The sequence below is a fragment of the Hylobates moloch genome, unplaced genomic scaffold, assembly GCF_009828535.3.
Source record: "Hylobates moloch isolate HMO894 unplaced genomic scaffold, HMol_V3 SCAFFOLD_14, whole genome shotgun sequence".
Taxonomy (NCBI): Eukaryota; Metazoa; Chordata; class Mammalia; order Primates; family Hylobatidae; genus Hylobates; species Hylobates moloch.
The window spans coordinates 4,392,383-4,414,431 of record NW_026652289.1 but is presented as its reverse complement, the minus strand read 5'-3'; the positions used below and the strand labels follow the sequence as shown (position 1 = coordinate 4,414,431).

The following is a 22,049-nucleotide window of genomic DNA, read 5'->3' as shown; positions in this document are numbered from 1 at the left end:
TGTTTTGAATCTTCCTGCTGACAGCTTAAGGAAAGAAACAGACTCTTGGGGCAGGGCTGCTTCATGCAAATCAGAGGATCTGTGGGTCCAGCAGTGCACCTTGCCCAGCACAGCAGGCTCCAGGCTGTGTCCTCCCTGATTGCTACGGACAGTCCTCTATTCTGGTCTAGGAGAGGCACCTCTCCCTGTTGCGTGTGGTTGCTGTCGCACGGTTACTTAGGGTACCCCCCATTCTCCTCTCCTACCCCCCAGGGGCTGGCCTCTCCCTGGGATCTGAGAGGGTGGCCAAGATTCCTTGGCTGGAAATGAACCCGCCTGGTGGCTGCCCACAGAGTAGACTCCTCAGCCCCTACTTCACAGCCCTCTGGAGCCACCTGGCCCCAAGGTTCACCTGTGCCCGTGGCTCTGCATGTTCCCCCAGCATCCTTCCAGGAAACTCGGTCAGCTCATGTTTGTTCTGGTTCTTCCAATTAAAAATCTCCAAGCAAGGCCAGGCATGGTGGCTCACACCTGTAATCCCAGTACTTTGGGAAGCCAAGGCGGGACGATCGCTCAAGGCCAGCAGTTCGAGACCAGCCTGGCCAACATGGTGAAACCCTGCCTCTACCAAAAATACAAAAATTAGCTGGGTGTGGTGGCACACGTGTACTCCCAGCTACTCAGGAAGCCGAGGCACGACAATCACTTGCACCCAGGAGGCGGAGGTTGTATTCAGCTGAGATCACACTCCAGCCTGGGCGACAGAGTAAGGCCCTGTCTCAAAAAGAAAAAATAATCTCCAAACGAGTGATGCACAATTAAATGAACAGGACCACAAGGCAACAAGGCCAACGTTTTATAACAAAGAAACCAGGGCTTATGTGGCCAACCAAGTCTTGTCCTTTCAAAACTAAGCTCTCGAGAGGCCAAAGGTGTATGTCAACAACACAACCCCAGATCGAACCTCTCCTTGAACTCTGTTCCTGACATGCTGTAGAAAGTACACCATGTTTAAAAAAGCTCTGACTGGGTGGTTAAAAAACACGCAGCCCCACAAGCTCCCGTTGTATCTCATCTCCGCTGTGGTGAGCTGGGTCCAGCTACAAGGCGTGACCGAGGGTGGGAGAGGGGAAGCGGTGTAAACCCTTGCCGTGGCGATCCCAGCAAGCATGGTGCAAGTGAGCAGGCGATGAGGTTATGCTGTGGCTATTTCTCAAGAATTCCCAATGACCCGTGTAAACCTAAAAGGGACAGGACATTTTGATTTATACACTTCTAACCTCACCGTGTTCTTGCACTGTCTATCTCATCCCCCCAAAATCAGCAGAGAATTAAATGTACTGCTCGAGAGGGCTGAAACCACAGTTTCAGGGCTGCTCTGCTGGCATTCTCCGTGGTGGGAGCTTGTTTGAGTGGGACCTGCTGGCCAGGGCCATGCTCTGAGCTTGGTGATAAGACGGTTCTGTGCACCAGGCTCTCTGACCTGAGAGAACAGAACCTAGTACAGAGGCCAGTGCCAGGCAGAGAAGCATGAGCAGGCAACATGCCAGCAGCTCGGAGGATGCAGTGGAGAAACAATGTACCTTCTGTAGTAGCCTAAAGATACCATGTCGCCTTATACTAGCCTGGGTGCAGACTCATGCTCCCCTGGGGCGGCAGATGCAGTGTTTACCCTCTTCCCTTGCTACCTTCTGAATTCAAACCTTGAAAAGAGTTTGCAGCCGGGCACCATGGCTCATGCCTGTAACCCCAGCACTTTGGGAGGTCGAGGAGGGCGGATCACGAGGTCAGGCGATTGAGACCGTCCTGGCTAACATCGTGAAACCCTGACTCTACTAAAAATACAAAAAAAAAAAAAAAAAAAAAAATTAGCCGGGCATGGTGGCAAACGCCTGTAATCCCAGCTACTCTGGAGGCTGAGGCAGGACAATGGCGTGAACCCGGGAGGCAGACCTTGCAGTAAGCCAAGATCGCGCCACTGCACTTGAGCCTGGGCGACAGAGCGAGACTCTGCCTCAAAAAAAAAAAAAAAAAAAAAAAGAAAAGAGTTTGCCGGAAAACTTAAGGTCAAGGGGTGGTCTCACAAAGAAAATAAGTTATTAAGAGAGATTGCTTTTCCTTTTCTGATCTGCCTACTCCTTGAGTTTCAGGAGCAGGGTGTGCCTGCCTGTCACACACAACCACAAATTCAGGTATCTCTGCATCTCTGCTGCTGTGTCAATGCTGAGAGAACTCTCATTCCAGACTCCATTCCATTTAGACTAAAGGAAGACTTTGTGTCCACATGGAAAAAGAAACAAAGAAGAATTGCCAGGAAAACACTAAAAAAGGAAGACAAGGATGACTAGCTCCACCAGATATTAAAACAGACAATAGAAACCCCATAATTAAAACTGTGTGGCTCTGGTGCACCAACAAACATATACACTACAAATGAACAATACAACCACCCTGAAGGGTATGGGAAAAATACGGATATAACCTAAGAAGCTTGGAAAACTGTATCTTGACTGCATATAAATGCTATAATCCAGTAAATGTGTTTCATAGGTTGGGAACTCAGAAACTACTTTATGCATATACTAGAACTGAACACATAAGTAGTAAGTAAATAAGACAGCAGGTGTGCAATGTCCTACTCTTGGAGAAGGGAGTTAAGAAGAAGAAAGTGAAAAACTAAAATGAACTCTGTACTGTTGGACTAGAACCCAAGGTACAGGATACAATCATGGTTTTCAAGATAAACACAGAGAGAAATACACAGAAATATAGACATGTGCACACGTGCTGGTATTCACATGTATGTTTGCTATTGCTGAACACTGAAGGGGAGCAATGAGAACCAAGCGGTAATGAACACACCCAATGCCTAGGTCTTGGTTTCTAAACACTTCTCCAATAAAAGGAATCAGGGCTGCTTGAAGAAGTGGCTGAATCCAGGGCCTGTGGGGAGCCAAAAACAAGCATTTTGTGAAAACATGAAGGAAATGAAAAAAAAAAAAAAAAAGTGGGCTTGATGGAAGAACACAAGAGGCTACTCTCAAAGGAGCGCCCTGATGGCCCAAAGGAGAACTGAAGCAAGGGATTCGGTTTGGCTCTGTTTGTAACCCCCACGCGTCAAGGGAGGGACCTGTAATCCTCACCTGCAGAGGAAGGAGGTGACTGGATCATGGGGCAGTCTCTCCCATACTGTCCTCATATAGTGAGTTCTCACAAGATCTGATGCTTTCATAAGTGTTTGGACGTTCCTCCTTCCTTCTTCCCTCTCCTGCCGCCTTGTGAAGAAGGTGACGGCTTCCCCTACCATCGTGATTGTAAGTTTCCTGAGGCTTGCCCAGCCATGTGGAACTGGGAGTCATTAAATGTCTTTCCTTTATAAATTACCCACTCTCAGGGAAGTCCTTTATTGCAGTGTGAAAACAAACTGATACAACAATATAATAAATAGTGATAGTATGGGATTATAACCCACAGAATAAAATAAATATCCATGAGTCCATACTGAGCTAAACAATCAGATAAATATCTCATTGGAAGAGAAATGACAGTTCTCTCCTGTAGTAGAGTTCCAAATAATAAAGACAGTAAGGAAGAGGAAACAGAAAGTCACCATCATGTGAACTGCACCTGCATCATCACTGCACACAAGATACACCAATGGTTGCAAAATCAGTGAGGAAAAGTTTAAGGAGCAACGGGACCTGTACAGGCTCAAAGTATCTCCCCACACTACCTGTTAACCACAGCAGGAAAGATAAAGGAGGTGACATGATGTGGATCTGTGTCCCTGCCCAAATCTCATGTCGAATTTTAATCTCCAGTGTTACCAGAGGGGCCTGGTGGGAGGTGAATGGATCATGGTGGGGGGAGTTCTCATGAATGGTTTAGCACCATCCCCCCCGGTACTGTACAGTGAGTGAGTTCTCATGAGATCTGGTTGTTTAAAAGTGTGTAGCACCTCCCGCCTCTTTCTCTCCCTCCTGCTCTGGGTCATAGAAGATGATCGTCACCTTCCACCATGATTGTAAGTTTCCTGAGGCCTCCCCAGAAGCAGAACCTGCTATGCTTCCTGGACAGCAGAACCATCAGCCAATTAAACCTCTTTTCTTATAAACTACCAGTCTCATGCATTTCTTTCTGGCAATGCAAAAATGGACTAATACAGGAGGAGACATAAAATACAAGAGGATGACCCCAGTGGAACTCACCTTAACCAAGGCACCAAGCTCAGCATCCTCTGCAACAAGACACACTGACATCACAAGCCCCAGACACAGTGCACACCACTTCTGTGGTTTGTATAATCTCACTCCAACCATATGAAAATGCCAGGCAAATGGAAAGACGGTCAGCAAAATAGTGATCAATAGTCTTCAGTTATCAAGGTCATAAAAAACAAAGACTGAGAAAGCCTGACAGACTGAGGTGATGAAGAAGGAACAACTCAACGCCACAGGTACCCTTAATGGGACCCTAGAACAATACAAGGAGACAGGTGGAAAACTGGTGAAATTCAAAGAAGGCCTTCGCTTTAGTTGTTAGGCGTTGTGATAATGTTAATTTCTTTCTTTCTTTCTTTCTTTCTTTCTTTCTTTCTTTCTTTCTTTCTTTCTTTCTTTCTCTTTCCTCTCTCTCTCTATCTCCCTCCCTCCCTCCCTCTCTCTCTCTCTCTCTTTCTTTTTTGAGACGGAGTTTCACTCTTGTTGCCCAGGCTGGAGTGCAATGGCGCGATCTCGGCTCACTGCAACCTCTGCCTCCCGGGCTCAAGCAATTCTCCTGCCTCAGCATCCCGAGTAGCTGAGATTACAGGCATGCACCACCACGCCCAGCTAAGTTTGTATTTTTAGTAGAGATGGGGTTTCTCCATGTTGGTCAGGCTGGTCTTGAACTCTTGATCTCGGGTGATCCGCCCGCCTCAGTCTCCCAAAGTGCTGGGATTATAGGTGTGAGCCACCGCGCCTGGCCTAATTTCTTGAACTATTACATGAATCTCATTGTGTTATGAATCATAGTAACATGGCACCAATGTTAATTTCTTGGTTCTGATCATTGAGCTGTGGTTACGCAGGGCTGAGTGAGGAATATGTGAAAGCTGAATTATTTTTTCAACTTTTCTGTGAAAGCAGTTCAAAATAAAAAGTTTAAAAAATAAGACTTTAAAGAGAGCAGCCCACCTTTATTGTCTCACTATGTGCCAGGCATTTTGCTACATGCCTCACACAGATCTGATCTCACCTCTAGGAGAGTGGATTTTGTTTTCTGGATTGAACCCAAAGTTTTCCCTTCTGCAGATGATGCACAGAGAGTCTCCCAGGATCGCACAGCTAGGAGGGTAGAGCTGGAGCACAAAGCCAGCCCGCAACCAGCTCCAGAGCTTCCCCACGGGCTCTTCCATGGGCTGAAGAAGTGCCTTCCCTCCTCAGCAACCTACCAGGGGCCCGCAGGAGTGGAAGTTAGCGTTGGGGGAATTTTAGTTGATGTGAACACTACACCCACACTTTCCTGAATTCCTGTCTTGTTGGGAGAATGGGTGAGTGCAAAGAACAAACTGAACTGGCGCCTATTCCTGGGTTGTGCATTGATGACTTGCAAAGTCATCAGAGCCTCCTTTAATGTTGATGCTTTAGAAGTGAAAAACAAAGCACATTAAACAGCTTGTTTTGCCCAGGCCTGGCTGGCTCCCAAGACAGAAGGCCTGAGTCCAGATGGGGGAATGGGCATCACCACTGTTTCTCCTCGTCCAGAGGCCCATCATTCACCCCACTGAGACCAGGGCCTGCCCCGAGCCGGCTTTGTGCTGGGCACTGGGTCTGGCTCTGCCCCAGCTCACAATGCCGGGAGCTGACCAGGGCATAAGTGACTCCGGGGGGGTCGGGAGGAGGGCAGGGCGGGGAGCATCTTGGCTGAAGGGGAGGATCAGGGACCTCTTAGCTGAGACCCAAAAGATTTAGAGAAGTTAAATAAGCAGGAAAAAAGATAAGAATTCCAAACAAAAGGAATGACCTGCGGGAAGGCCCACACAGGAAAGGTCCCTGGACACTGGAGCAACAGAAGGGGTCACGGTGGAGGGTGCAGGGTTCACAGCCCCAAAGAGGCCCAAGTTCCTTCTACTGGAGGAGGGAAGGGCAGCTCCATGGCCCTTCCCCACAGTGGCCACCACAGTTCTACCAACTGGCTTCCTACACCACAGCCACTGTTATTGGTCAAGGAGTTTGGACTTCTTGAGCACAACTGGAAGGTCATTATATAATGCAAAGACTCTGAAGTCTGGTGGCCACTTTGTTTACTTTTTAAATGCAGAAACTCCTATTCAAGTCAGTGCTATTAATAATGTGTTCCAAGTCCACACAGATTCTTTTTTTTTTTTTTTTTTTTTTTTACAAATACCACAATGATCATAGTCTTGATCATTTGCATTTAGAACATTCCTCTAAAGAAACCCTGGGCTGAAGGACTAAAGAAACAAACAGCGTTAGGGACCCTCCTAGTCCGGGGCCTCATCCCACTCAGGTGGGCCGCTACTAGACAAGCCCAGAGCACAGGCCACAGAACACAGGCCTCGCTTCAGGACAGGTGCTGCCCACACGTGGTCCAGACAGCATCAGCCTTGGGGGGAGTGCTGAGCAGCCCATGGGCAGGGGCCATCGGAGGCAAGCATGCTGGATCCCAGAGTCGAGGAGACTGAAGGACAGCAGTCCCGGAGACTCCCAAGGGGATGTCGGGGGTGTAACTGATTATCATGGACCACTTTGTAAATATTGATGTAATCACAGGGGAGCAAAAGGAAAATCTCAACTGGTGCTTTTGGATACCATAATATTAATTCTCAGTCTAAGCAGCCTGATCTGAGACAGAGCCAGTTCTGGGATCTTCTGTTCTGTGTGACCAAAGAGTGATCACATCAATGGGAATTAGGGGTCTGCAACACCACACCAAGTGGAGAGGCAAGAGTCAAAGCTCAAACAACTGCTTTTACGTGGTGCTGGGTGAAAGAGGAATTCTATTTACACTGTTGGTGGGAGTGTAAATTAGTTTGACCATTGTGGAAACAGTGTGACGATTCCTCAAGGATCTAGAACTACAAATACCATTTGACCTAGCGATCCCATTACTGGGTATATATCCAAAGGATTATAAATCATGCTACTATAAAGACACATGCACACGTTTATTGCAGCATTATTCACAATAGCAAAGACTTGGAACCAACCCAAATGCCCATCAATGATAGACTGGATTAAGAAAATGTGGCACATATACACCATGGAATACTATGCAGCCATAAAAAAGGATGAGTTCATGTCCTTTGCAGGGACATGGATGAAGCTGAAAACTATCACTCTAAGCAAAGTATCACAAGGACAGAAAACCAAATACCGCATGTTCTCACTCATAGGTGGGAGTTGAACGATGAGAACACATGGACACAGGGCGGGAAACATCACACACCAGGGCCTGTCGGGGGATGGGGAGCTGGGGGAGGGATAGCATTAGGACAAACACTTAATGTAAATGACAAGTTGATGGGTGCAGCAAACCAAAACATGGCACATGTATACCTATGTAACAGCCTGCACGCTGTGCACATGTACCCTAGAACTTAAAGTATCATAATAAAAAAAAATGAAAAAAAAGAAAGAAAGAGGAACTCTGATGGATGGCAGGTGTGTACTAGGAGCTTCTCACCAGTGATTCTCAACCATGGGACACCCTCACAGTGTGCTCCCCAAGCCTACTGAGGCAGATGTGGGGGGCAGGCATGTGTGTCACTAAGCTCTCTGGACGAGACTCCTGTGATCCCTGCACACCTGGCGTCCACCTGGCCAGCAGGCAGATCAGCAATGGTTTCCTCTGAGGTCAGTGCAAATCACTGTCACATATAATTTAGACCCCTTTCTGGAGTGAGGGTGGGAATCCGAGGTCCCCTGCGATACAGGGAGTCAGTGCTGCTGCAGTGGTCCTCAGAGACCAGGAGGACTCCTCCGGTGCTGACCAGTCCTTGGATCCTGGAAGGTGCAAGCCCCACTGTTTGGGATAACACATTAACAAGTCTACTCTCTGAGCTCTCCTTGCCGGCTCTCATTTAAAGGAAACATTCAGGTCTCCAAGTTGAAACTGCTTCCCACAAGGGAACAGGCTGCAGCCACCGATGGGCAGCCCTTGGCAAATTCCGCCAGTTCACGGGCCTCAGTCTCCCCTTCTGGAGAAGGAAGGGGCTTGGCTAGAAAAGTTTAGGGTTTCTTTCCATCTTAAAATACAAAGATGGGGTAAAACTTGGAATGGGAGGAGTTATTGTCTCCGTTGGACAGAAAATTCCACTTTTCAGACAGAATGCTGGATGTGATTATTACCAGTGTCTTCTCAATCCCTAAGTGACAGGCTAGGAACTGGTCTCCTCCCTGGGTAGGACAGAGTGATATCAGGACAAGGCAGAAGCAGGAGGGGGAGCACTAAGCTGTGGCTCTCCGGGCGAGAGCGGGCTTGGAGTGTCAGCCCTAATCCGGGATTAGGGGGAATCAAGGTGGGGGAGGGCATCGAGAAACTCCTGCCAGAGCCAGGGCAGCCACGAATGGACATAGCAGCCCCTGCTCTCCTGCACTGCCATCACTGTCACAACAACGATGGTCCAGGATGCTGGGATGTGTGTGATAATCGCTGGACTCAGGGCGGCCAGGAATGCAACCACCACTACCTGCTCACCCACAATGCCATCAATGACACAGCAGCGATGGCTCAGGATGCTGGGAGGGTGTGTGACCATCACTCACATGGAGCCCAGTCACCCAGATCCTATCTGCCTGCAAAACCTTCCATTTGAATGCAAATCAAATGACATTCCCAGGCATCAGGGCTGTGTTCCCCCACCCCCATCCCCAGGAAAGTAAGCAATACCAAAAACTGACATCACAGAACTAATGGACCATGTCCATGCAAAAATGCCAGAGATGGCCCTGGGTTGCTTGAGCGTGAATCCAGGACACTGTTGCCTCTTCCAGGCAGGAGGTCAGGAGACAGGTGTCTGAGACTGCAGTGAGTGGCCAAGAGCAGAGAGAGAACAGTGAAGGCGCAAACAAGGTGAGACCCTCTCTCCTCTCCCTGAACGCAAACCCTCCCTGCTCCCACACAAAGACTCAAGTAAAAAGTTTTCATCCAAAACTTTCAAATATTTCCTTCAGTGTTCTCAGATTGACTTGACCAGCCTAAGACAGCTGCCAGGGACATCCTCTTCTCTGCCTCTCGACTCTTCAGGCAGATGGGAATATGGAAGGATCATATCCAAGGGGATCATATTTTCTGAAGCCAATCCATAGATGTCAGGAAACGAACCATCCCAAATATACAGGAGGTAGGGTCACCGCCTCTAAGCCTGAAACTCCAGAGTTAGAAGCTGAACTTACAGGTCATTCACCCAACACTTGCCTGCCTCCTACAAAGGACACAGATGAGACTGGTGCCCAATCACGCCACCAGCCTGGAGGGGCCTCAGCCTCAGAAGCCTTGATACCAGGTCAATCAGGGGTCAGTGACGGCAGCTTCCTGGGGAAATACCTGCATTTGCTCCTGGATGTGAGGCCAACAGGGGTGAAGGCTCCCACAAGAGACAGCTGGTTTCCCTGAGACACTGTCCAGCTCTGGACAGCTGAGGCACAGATTCTGGGCACCAGGACAAAAGTCAGTCAACTGACCCTGAAGCCTTTTTTCCTCCAAAAAGTACAGTCATTTATGTTCTTTTTCAAGAGTTCAAAACAAGGTCTCTTGATTTGTTGGATGGCTGTTAACTGATAGTCAAAGCTTTTTTGTTTTTTAATTCCATGGCCGTGTCTTCCAAGGCCATGGCACAAGGACCAGGCACAGGGCCTGCCATGGAATATTTTGAAGGTTGATGGGGCCGGACATTGAAAATTAGCAATTCTGCTATTTCCACAGAGAATGACCACTGAGCTGCACAAGCAGTTGCAGGAAACTGTGGCCTGGAAGGGAGGAGCAGCGGCCAAGACTAGGGGTGCCTCCCCAAACCCACCCGGGCTCCAACTTCTCCTGTGAAATGCCTAAGAATAGTACACGCCAGGAGCTTGTCATTAAACTAAGATGTCTTAAGAGCAAAAATAAGTCAACGAGTAATCAGCGACTAGAAACACCCACAGGACTGTGAGGCAGCAGAGGTAAGACACGAGGCCCTTAGCTTGCAGGCTAGGGCAGCTGGGCTCACATGCCAGCTCTGCCGCCCACGAGCTGTGTGGCACTGGGCAGGCTGCTTGCCCTCTCCGGGCCTTGGTTTCCTCATCTGTAAAACAGCGATAACACCCATGTCCAGGGAGTTGTGAGGATTCAGAGATGGCAGACGCCCCAAAAGCCTCGCTAGGATGTCTGCCCAGCGGCTGGCCCTCAGCAAACGGTCACTATTTTTATATGCCAAGAAATGCAAGTCTTTGGAGATAAATGCTTGGTGAAATTCAGCTCTATGAGAGGTGGAAGCACATTGGGGTCACAGCTATTCATATATCACATGCAAGCTCAGTAAGTGTCCGATCGGGCACTTACTCGCCCCGGGACTCCAGGCAAGGCAGGTACTGGCTGGCGCGGATGAGCACTTCTGACAGTCCCTTCAACTGCCAGCCTGTCCCTCGCGGTGCCCAGGGCCTGGAGCACCTGCCGTTTGGAGAATAAAATCAATCACTTTGTCTTGTCTCTCCGTCAAGGGGCCTCGCTCCCCCGTCTCTCTCCTAACTCTGGAGGATGGTCTGCGCTGGGGGGAGGACTCACTTCGCCTGGGTCAGGGGCTGCAGCGACGCCTCCAGGAAAGACCTCGGCCCGGACCGCCCGCCCCGGCATCGGCCGCCCCCCGGCCCGCAGTCCCGGAAACTCACCCCTTTCCTTTCGGCCTCCTCGTTCAGGGCGGTCACCCAGGCCGCCTGCCACTGGCTCCTCCAGCTGCCCAGAGTCAGGATCCAGGAGAGCAGCGCGTCGGACCCCGGGCGCGGCCCCTCTCCAGGCTCCACTGTCCGCCGCTGGGGCTGGGGTCGCGCCCTGGCCAGCGCCCACTGCGCCAGGTACAGGCCTACCGTGGCCAGGGCCGCGACGAAGAGCGACACCAGCGCGAGCCACTGCGCCTCCCCAAGCCACGAGCCCAGCCGGGCCATGGCCATGGCGCATCCCCGGCCCGCCTCGCCCCAACTTCCCCGGCAGCCCCGGGCCGGAGCGGCGGACTCAAGACACGCGCTGGCTGCGGCTGCAGCGCGCTGGGGGCGTGGAGGGGGCGCGGCGGGGTCGGAGCCCGGCGAGGAGCGTGGCCCGGGGCCTCCGGGCGGGGCAAGCGGGGAGGAAACGCGCGGCGGCCGCGGCCGGGGCTGGGCGCAAGCCCCGCACACCTGCGGAACAGGGGCGCGAGCGGACCCCGCGGCCCGCGCTCCCGACTCGGCGTCTGGGAAGTTCCTGGGCCGCTGCCGGCCGCGCTTCCTCCTGCGCGCGCCGCCCAGGGCGTCCCGCCCGCGGCCCAGCGGTGGCCGGAGGAGGCTCTGGCCGCGGGGCGGGGCGGGGCGGGGGCGGTGCCCGAGGGAGGGGGCGCGGCCGGGCCTGCGAGGGCCGCAGTCCTCCCCCCGCTCCTAACGCGGCGTGCCCCCGCCCCCTTAAAGGCCCGGCCGCCCGGCCCCGCCACGTGCGCGCGTCGCCCGCCCCTCCGGCGACTGCCCGCGGGCCGCGAGGTGACCCGGGCCTCCGGTTTCATCAGCCCGACCCCGGCGGCTGCTGTGCAGCTGCCTGGCTTGGCTCGTGTGCGCGCTTGCACAAGTGCGTGTGTGTGCACATGTGTGAGTGTGCGTGTGCACAGCGCGTAGTCAGGGTGATTTCGAGGACTGCCATTTGCTCGCCAGCAATACGGGCTCCAGGCTCAGTCTTCGGAAAGTCCCTGGAAATCCGTGGCTGCCCCTTGAGCCGGGGGCTGGGCCTGCCTTAGGGGGTGTACTTCTCAGAGGCAAGGAGGGGCTCAGCACCGGGCCCAGGCCCTGCTCTGTGTGGCTGTGTTATTCATTCAGTGTGTGGGTGGGGCGGGGGTGCATGTGGTGTGATGTGTGTGGTGCATGTGGTGTGATGGGGGTGTGGTGCCTGTGGTGTGATGTGTTGTGAGTGTGGTGTGTGTGGTGCACAGGGTGGTGTGAGTGTGTATGTGTGGTGCATGGGTGTGGTGTGTGTGTATGTGTGATGTGTAAGCGTGGTGCATGTGGTGTGGTATGTGTGTTGTGTGCCAGTGTGGTGCATGTGGTGTGTGTGATGTGTAAGCATGGTGCATGTGGTGTGGTGCGTGTGTGGTGTGTCAGTGTGCCTGGGTGTGTGAGTATGTGTGATGTGTAAGTGCACAGCATGTGTGTGTGGTGTGTGTGGTGCATGTGGTGTGTGTGTGGTGCATGTGGTGTATGTGTGGTGCACAGAGTGGTGCGAGTGTGTATGGGTGGTTCATGGGTGTGTATTTGTGATGTGTAAGTGCAGTGCATGTGGTGTGTTGTGTGTGTGTGTGATGTGTCAGTGTAATGCATGTGGTGTGTGGTATGTGTGTGGTATGTCAGTGTGGTGCATGTGGTGTGTGGTGTGGTGTGTCAGTGGTGCATGTGATGTGTATGTGGTGCACAGGGTGGTGCGAGTGTGGTGGTGCATGGGTGTGGTGTGTGTATGTGTGCTGTGGTGTGGTGTATGTATATGGTGTGTCAGTGTGGTGCGTGTGTGTGTAGTGCACAGGGTGATGTGTGTGTGGCGCATGGGTGTGGTGTGGTGCTGTTTGTATATGTATTGTGTAAGTGCGGTGCATGTGGTGTGTGTGTGTGGTGCACACGGTGGTGTGTGTATGTGTGGTGCATGGATGTGGAGTGTGTGTATGTGTAATGTGCAAATGCGGTGCATGTGGCGTGTGTGTGTGGTGTGTCAGTGTGGTGCATGTGGTATGGTGTGTGTGTGTGTGTGTGTGTGTGGTGTGGTGTGTGGGACGTGCCCCTGTGCCCTCCTCTTGCAGAGTGGACGCGGTCCTTAGGGAGTGCCATAGAAACATACTAGCCTGAGATTCTCCGGGGCCTAACACAGGCCCAAACCATAAAAAAGTGATTCACCTGTTATTTTCTGCAGCTGTATTAAGGGGGCTTGACCTTGAAAGGAATTAGATAAGACTGAGCATTTGGCCTTCTCTTCCCTAGCCAGGAGTCTGCTGCGGGGCCAGTGGATGGTCCATCAGAGGGGATTCTGGCCCTGAATCCGTGGGCCCGGATTTTCTTCAGGAAAGAGGAAGGAATGGCACAGCAGCTGGACAGAGAGGCTTTGTGGGGAACAGGATAGGAAGCTGTCAGGGAGGTGAAATTAGACGGGGATTGCCCAGGTGAGCTGGGGATGGACCCTTGCGAGCCAGGTCTGTTATCAGAAAGTGGAAATAAGAATGAGACTATCCATCCTGGCTAACATGGTGAAACCCCGTCTCTATTAAAAACACACACACAAAAAAACTTAGCCGGGCGCGATGGTGGTCACCTGTAGTCCCAGCTACTCGGGAGGCGGAGGCAGGAGAATGGAGTGAACCCGGGAGGCGGAGCTTGCAGTGAGCCGAGATCGCGCCACTGCACTCCAGCCTGGGCAACAGAGCGAGACTCCGTCTCAAAAAAAAAAAAAAAAAAAAGAATGAGACTCAGCGTCCTGCAAGTGACCCCCATGTGTTACACACGAGCGCTCCAGTCTGCCGCAGCCTCTTAAGGGTGGGGGAAACTGCTCTTCTTTTCTTCTATTCTGTGTTATTTTAGGCAGAAACAAAAGAAATCCCTTCTTATTTGGCAGAAAAGTCTAATTATGTCCTGACCTGTAGCTAGACCTATGCAGTCAGATAATTCGAGTCCTGCTGGTCCCCTTGCCAGAATAACCGGGGTGAGGAATCCGAGGGCCCGGTGTCCCCCCCGCCATGTGTGCACACAGGCCGCCTGCGGCTGTGTGGGCAGTGACGAGAGCCTGTCCTGTGTGACCGGTGGAACCTGTCTCATTCCTTCAGGTCTCAGGTGTGCTGGCCCATCCCACTTACTTATTTAGAGGCTTGTAACAAACTGTAAACTAACCAGCACCCCTAGTTTGCAATTTGTCGCACTTCCGTGTGACAAATTTTCTTTCTTTCTTTATTTTATTTATTTATTTATTTTGAGACAGAGTCTCACTTTGTCACCTAGGCTGGAGTGCAGTGGCACAATCTCGGCTCACTGCAACCTCCGCCTTCCAGGTTCAAGTGATTCTCCTGCCTCAGCCTCCCGAGTAACTGGGATTACAAGAGGGTGCCACCACGCCTGGCTAATTTCGTTTTTGTTTTGTTTTGAGACAGAGTCTCGCTCTGTCGCCCAGGCTGGAGTGCAGTGGCACGATCTCAGCTCACTGCAGCCTCTACCTCCTGGGTTCAAGTAATTCTCCTGCCTCAGCCTCCCAAGTAGCTGGGACTACAGGCGCCTGCCACCACGCCAGCTAATTTTTGTATTTTTAGTGGAGACGGGGTTTCACCATGTTGGCTAGGCTGGTCTTGAACTCCTGACCTCAGGTGATCTGCCCACCTCAGCCTCCCAAAGTGCTGGGATTACAGGTGTGAGCCACTGTGCCCGGCCCCGTTAAGTGTTTTCAAAGATAATGTCAACATATAGATATTGGATTACTTGTGTGTAGAAGCAAATCGAGGGAAAATAAGAAATGATGCAGGCTTGCAGGACAAAACCCGAAATCGGAACAGAAACATCTTATAAATCTATGAAAAAGAGCAGGCTCCCTTTACATAAGCTCCCAGCCCTACACATCCACCAACTCCCAGTCCCCTTCTCCCACTGCAGAAGACACTGGAGGGCTGGGTTCTCCCAGAACACAGGATTCTCCCTCACCCCCAGTGACATTTCCTGCTCCCGGCACCTCTCTCTCCACCCCATCTCCCTTCGACCCAAGGAGTGAGACTGCAGCTCTGCCCAGGGAGGGCTTCTGTCTCCACCAAAACCTTCAAATAGGTCTGTCACTCACTCTGCGGTGGTTGTTTGCTATTTTTAGCTGCTCATAAAGGGAAAGCACTGTGGCTGTGGCGCCTCCTGCACGCTCACCTTGAGCTCCCAGCTCCTAGCTGTTTAGGTCAAGCTAAGCCCACTTCCCATCAGTCTGCTGGGTCCACCGGAAACCTTGAACCAGGGCTTCCTTCGCTAGCATGGCAGGCCTCCAGGCGGGAAGGAGGAAGCCAAGTTTCTAAACTCTTCTTCGTAATGCTTTACAGTAGCTGGGTTTGAGGCCATAGTCAAGATCCACTGCACTATTTTTCATTTTAAAACATTTCTAAAATGCTCGTGGTGGAGATGAGAATTGTTTGTTGGATGATCTCTGCTGAGTCACCCAGTCTTGGGTGCAGTGCCTCATCCCTGCATCAAAGCTGGAAGTCTTTGAACGTCTTCCTCTACCAAGCCCAGGAGGGTCTGGGATGATGTGACATTTTTAGAAATTAATAGATATGTCTAGTGTCATGTATGTCATGTATCGCACGTCTATAAAGAGTTATACTTTGTTATACTTTGGGGTTTTAAAATTACTTTTAGAAAAATGTGGGACTTTTGTTAAGTTTTCAATGTAATTCTTAAATTTCTAGAAGCAGGGAAAAGAAGAGGGTCCGAAACGTTTATAGTTTGTCTCTGAGTGAAAAGTTTCCCCTTCACCCTGAAGCAGTTCACATTATTAGTATTGCTTGAATTATCAAGTTGTGCCCCAATATTCTGAGACCAGCACCTTGGGGGCCCCGGGGGGCTGTGATAGTCACTTCACAGGCCCTACCAGGGACCTCTAGCAAGTGGAAATACACAGCTTCCCCCCAGCAGCACTTGGGAGCAGACGTTTCAAGAATTCCCTCTTAGCAAAATGCTTTTAGCACTTGGCTCAGTGCCCTCGGCAGCTGCTGTGGGAAGCGAGATTTCTGGAGACCAGAGAGGCTGTGGAGACATTTGACCCAATCTCCTTGGCTCCATCTCACTGGCTTAGTCATTTCCACCACCTGGAGGCTGGAATGTGCTTCGAGTCTATTTCCTGTACTGCTCACAGGGTCAATACCAGAGCCGGCAGACCCAACCAAAGGTCACCCGTGGCCAGAGCCTGGCCCGGCGCCAGACAGGGCTTTCCCCTCCAAGAGGGGCCGTGAATTCTTCTAGTAGTCATTTGCATGACTTATGGAGATGCTGTTCATGATGCCTTCCCCAGGAGGAAGGCAGCAATGCTGAGTAACTGCACTAACTCCCCAGGTGAGCCTCAGATGCCGCGTGAACAGTCTCTGAGAGTGAAGACCAGACCGCACGCCTGCCGTCCCTCCCAGGACCGACTGATGGAAATGGTAGTGCCATCGGCTGAGCCCCTGCCGCCCTCTAGCTCCCTCCCGGGTCCCCACAGATGCACCAGGCACCCTTATGCACCTGACGGGCGTTCAGAAAGTCATAGCTGTGTGTACTGAGCATCTCCCGCCATCAAATACCACCTGGGTACTCAACTTCATGGACTCACTTCATTTTCACAGCAACATGCAAACAAGAGCATCGCCCCATTTAAAAAATAAGGGAACTGAGTTCAGAGAAGCTAAGTAACTATCCAAGGCCACCCAGCAAGAAAGTGGCTGAGCCAGGGTTTGACCCCAGGGGCCATGTTCTCTCCATCTCCTTTCATAAAGGTCAAGGCAAACAAATTCTCCGAAAAGAGAAAAATGTTAGAAGCTGGAAATAGAGGCCCCATTGCTAACGTTCACGTGCAAAGATCTGCCTGAAGAATTGTCTTTTGTGTTCTGAAGTCCAGGAGACATGGCCTCTCAAACCCAGAGGGGAAGTTCACTCACGGAGCTTCCGTGAAGTCCCAGGTCCTTTCTGGGAAAGACGTGAGATGAATCCAGCCCTAGCATTTGCCGTGATCAGTGTCTCTGCACAGGCGCCCACCTAGGACAGCCTCCCAGGATGTCCACCACCCACCCTAAGAGTGAACAGCAGATACGCCGCTCCTTCAAATCGCACCCTGGTGCTGGCCCATCAGGGAGCCTGAGTCACGCCATGATGCTGGGAGGCGGCCGGGCAGCGTCAGAGGCAGGGCCTGCCAGCCTGCTGCAGGCCAGCCAGGCCTGCCAAGAGTCTGCCCCAGGCAACCCTGATGATGCATCCTGCGAGTCTGTGCCCACGCCGGGCAGACTAAGGAATGTGGCCCAGATGGCTGCCCTACCTCTGCCAGGTCACTCAGTTAAGCCTCCCTTGGGAATGCCCAGGAGCAAGGTGACTTGACATTTTTGCCTGTACCCAAGGCTGGGACCAATTTTATGAATGAAAATATTTAACCTCGATTCTTTTTTTTGTAGAGGCAGGGTCTCACTGTGTTGCCCAGGCTAGTCTTGAACTCCTGGGCTCAAGAGATCCTCCAGCCCCCATTTTTTTTTTTTTTCTTGAGATGGAGTCTTACTCTGTCACCCGGCTGGAATGCAGTGGTGCGATCTCGGCTCACTGCAATCTCCGCCTACCAAGTTCAAGCGATTCCCCTACCTCAGCCTCCCGGGTAGCTGCGACTACAGGTGCCCACCACCATGCCTGGCTAATTTTTTCTATTTTAGTAGAGATGGGGTTTCACCATGTTGGCCAGGATGGTCTCCATCTCCTGACCTTGTGGTCCGCCCACCTTGGCCTCCCAAAGTGCTGGCATTACAGGTGTGAGCCACCACACCCGGCCTCTGCCCCCAATTTTTAAATATATTTCCAAGGAGGCAGTTGCATAAATTGCATATTTTCTCCAACTCCAAAGAATGCTGGTCCCACACCTATGCACTGATAACCAAAATCACACTGTTACCTAGAGGAATTGACCTCGTGATGTGTTCCTGGGCCAGGCCCCAGTAATCCTAGCACTTTGGAAGGAGGCCGAGGCAGGAGGATAGCTTGAACTCAGACGTTCAAGACCAGCCTGGGTAACAAAGTGAGACTCCTTCTCTATTAAAAAAAAAAAAATTAAAAATTAGCCAGGCGTGGTGGCTTACACCTGTGGTCCCAGCTACATAGGAGGCTGAGGCAGGAGGATCATTTGAGCCCAAGAGGTTGAGGCTGCAGTAAACCATGTTTGTACCATTGCACTCCAGCCTGGGCAACAGAGCAAAGAACTTGTCTTGAAAAAAATAAAAAAAAGATGTGTTCATCATGTAGAAGTTGAGTTTGTAGGGATGTGTCAGGTGGCAGCGGGAGTCTGGAGAGAGGGTGCATGGAGGAAGAGAGAGATGACTTCGCTGGAGTGAGATGACCCCTCCCCATGCTGAGACTCTCAATGAATGCCATGCACAGCCTCCAGCCAGGGGTGGCCACAGCGGGGCCTTGCTCGCTGGGGACAGCCCCTAGGCTGCAGGACGAGAGCTGCTCCTAGCTTCTCAGAACCTGTGGGATCTGCTTCTGCAGCTCCAGCGATCTGGCCATTCCCAGCACTGACTCTGGAATAACACTTGATCTATGCGCGGCTCCACTAGAAAAGAGCCAAGCCCCGCAGGCCAGAGGGGTCTCCCCTTACCCGACACAGGACACAGGAAAGCTGCCCTTATTCCCTGCAGGACAAGGCACATTTCTTGTAATTAGTGCTTTGCCTGTCTTCTAGGCTACAGTTTTCCTTTCTGCTTTTGTTTTCAATGAGCACAGTGAGTAGAACCAACTAAATACCTGGAGGGATATTCAGTCTCTTTAAGAGTTAAAGGAAATCGGCTGGGGGCGCGGTGGCTGACGCCTGTAATCCCAGCACTTTGGGAGGCCGAGGTGGGTGGATCACGAGGTCAGGAGATCGAGACCATCCTGGCTAACACGGTGAAACCCCGTCTCTACTAAAAATACAAAAAATTAGCCGGGCGTGGTGGCGGGCGCCTGTAGTCCCAGCTACGCGGGAGGCTGAGGCAGGAGAATGGCGTGAACCCCGGGGGGCGGAGCCTGCAGTGAGCCGAGATCGCGCCACTGCAGTCCAGCCTGGGTGGAAGAGCGAGACTCCTTCTCAAAAAAAAAAAAAAGAGTTAAAGGAAATGCCATTAAAGGGCTTTTAAAAACAATCCAGGAGCATGCATGTATCTACACATAACTAAGTACTAATTACAAATAATTATTATATATGCCAGTGGTTATGCCAAATAGTGCAATAAAGATGAAGGGAATAATTTTGCTGCTCCAGGAAATACTCATGCTTCTGTTTGCCTAGTACTTTTAAGAAATCCTATAACAAGTAAGAGGCAGGAATTATCACCCCCATCGTGGGAATGAGGGGTGGAAGCTTAGAGATGCTGAGCAACTCGCCAGGGACAACAGCAACGTGGTTGGGGTTAGGGTTAGCGGCGGAGCTAGACCAGGTGTTTGCTGCGTGATCTCCCAGCTGCACCAAGCAGCAAGTCTATACGACACCCCCGTGGACTTAGAGAAGAGCAGCTCATTGACACAGGTACACTGCAATGCGTCATTTCCCCCAATTTCGATGGATCATCATCTCCTCTAGGTACTCAGAGCAGGGAGCCGGGACTGAACTATAGTACGTGAAGTCATTGTGTATATTCTCTCGGTGTGTCATTTCCCCGCGGAATCACCTTCCAGAAGCTCTGCCAGCTCCCGCTCATGGGGCCCGAGGGAGGGATGGGCCCTGCAGAGTGGGCGGTCACCACAATCGGGGCATCCATGCTGCCTGCCAGTCCAGCCCCTTCCCCAGCTTGTTCTGTCCAGTCGGCTAAAGGGGCAATGAAGAGGAAGCCAGGGACCCTCAGGAAGGAAGCAGCCCCAGCTCCTCCTCCGGGCTCTCCTTTTGTTAGTATTATGGCAAAAGCTGCAATTACATTTGCACCGACCTAGTAGAAGCCCCAGCCCTAGTAGAAGCCCTGCCTTCCTCGCAGGTGGGTGAGGCGCGGCTGTCCTCATGATCCTCACAACTGTTGTTTGAACCGGGTACCTCTGTGCCCAGCAAAGGGGTGGGGACTGTCCTCCCCCCATCTCAGGGTGCTGCATGGACTCACAAAAGCAGCCTTCCAAATGCATGGCTGGGCTTGATTTTAAAAGGAGTCTCGAGTCTCTCCCCGGGAAAAAAAAAAAAAAAAAAAAAGGTGGCCAGGTTAAGCCCACTGGGTCCCTGGTGTTCTGAAGCAGGACGGGTTTGGTGGCCTTCTGTCACTGAGGAGCAGGGGGTCTGTAGAAAGGAAAATTGCAGAAAAAGGAAACTGTAGGCCAGAACACAGGCTGCTGCTGAGCCGCTGGACGCTAGCCCCACACATTGAACAGTACCCTTCAAAAGGGAACTGGAGAAAGAATGTTCCAGGACTAAAAGGTGAAGTCAGGGAAGCTGCACAACCTCATACATCCATGCAAACATTCCTAAAAACAGAAGGTGTCTTAGCTCAGGCCACTAGAACAAAATAACATCCCGGGTGGCTTGTAAACAACATTTGTTTGTCACCAGGCTGGAAGTCTGAGATCAGGGGGCCAGAAGGGTCAGGTTCTGGTGAGGGGCTGCTGACTGCTGCCTTCTGGTTGTTTCTTCACGTGGTGAGAAGAGAGGGAGGGAGCTCTCTGGGGTCTCTTTTGCAAGGGCACTAATCCCATTCACGGGGGCTCAACCCTATGACCTCAGTGTCACCTCCCAAAGGCTCCAGCTCCTAATACCATCACATTGGAGGTAAGGACTTCAACATGTGAATTTTGGGGGATCACGAAGGGTCCTTCCTCTGTAGGGGATGTCAGGGTGGGAACGCTCAGGGCACCTGGCAGAGGACCCTCTGTGGGGCAAGATCCTTAGTCGGTGCCTAGAGACTCCTCGGCTAGGCTGCTCCAAAGAACGCAGATTCCAGGGCAAGTCTGCAGAAATAGCGAGGAGCCGGGTTAAAGCACCCAGAATCTCAGCCAGTGCGATGGACCCTGGGCTGTCCAATAAATGATTGACCAAAGATCCTTTAAAGGGAATTGAAAAGATGAAAAAGAAATTAGATACTGCCACAGTTTTATTTTAGCCCTCATAAAAATGCTGAGGCGGGCGGATCACGAGGTCATGAATTCGAGACCAGCCTGGCCAACATGGTGAAACCCCGTCTCTACTAAAAATACAAAAATTAGCCAGACGTGGTGGCACATGCCTGTAATCTCAGCTACTTGGGAGGCCGAGGCAGGAGAATCGCTTGAACCTGGGAGGCAGAAGTTGCAGTGAGCCGAGTTCACCCCACTGCACTCCAGCCTGGGCAACAAAGCAAGACTCCATCTCAAAACAAAACAAAACAAAAAATGCTATGAGGTGGATGAAACAGATGTTATTATCACTGTTTTGCAGGTGAGGAATCCGAAGTCCTCATCAAGGACCCTCCACTTATTACAAATTCAGCTGGGGCTGACGTGGTGTGTCCGCAGCTTGGACGCCAAACAGGTAACCCCTTTACTAGCTGAGACATACGCCTCTGTGAAGACAAGTGACTGCAAAGCAGCGAAGCCTCAGTCCTGAGAGCATTTCTCTAAGACATCAGTTCTATCAGATATGTCTTCGGGAATCATTTCATATTCAGCCAAGTGTTAGAAAGGGCTGGTTGGCATTATTTGCTCCAATAATAAATCCATGTGCTCATGTTCGTCAACGCTGCTCTGCAGTGAGAAGTCAAAGCACGCAAGCCAGGCCTCCATGGGGAGGCCCCAGATGACTGAAGGGTTTGTGCCTAAGCATTTGTTCAGGTGCAATAATCCACTACTCTTGCGGAGAAAATGATCCTTTTTAAAAAAATTATTTTGTCTTTTTAAAAAATTGATCTAACAAAGGATGCAGAATTGAAGGAGCAACTGAAGCAAAGTTTTCTTGTTGATAGAGGTGTGTCCAGTGTGCAAATGTGTCCTTTGGAGACTGGGTCAACATGTGGCCATGGCACTGTGCCTGCTCCAGTCCCTGCACACTTTGGCCTTGGGCCAGCCCTCCATCTGTCAGCGACAGCACACGAGGTCCTCCTGGACAGATAGTATCCAGTACTGTGGACACTGTGGACACAGAAAATGCTTCCTTCCTCTCTAAATCCCCCCAGGAGGGCTCCCTGGTGAGGACCAAGGGAGGTG

General features: G+C 51.4%; 1 protein-coding gene across 1 annotated transcript in view; it reads right to left on the bottom strand.

Annotated features, from left to right (window-relative positions):
- The window catches only part of C2CD2 (C2 calcium dependent domain containing 2), a 69,056-nt gene extending 57,559 nt beyond the window's left edge, over positions 1 to 11,497 (bottom strand). The window contains exon 1 of the mRNA XM_032174677.2: positions 10,848 to 11,497. Within this exon, the coding sequence (XP_032030568.1) occupies positions 10,848 to 11,126 (279 nt within the window). The 5' untranslated portion in view covers positions 11,127 to 11,497. The remainder of the gene's footprint in view (positions 1 to 10,847) is intronic.
- Between the last annotated feature and the right edge of the window lie 10,552 nt (positions 11,498 to 22,049).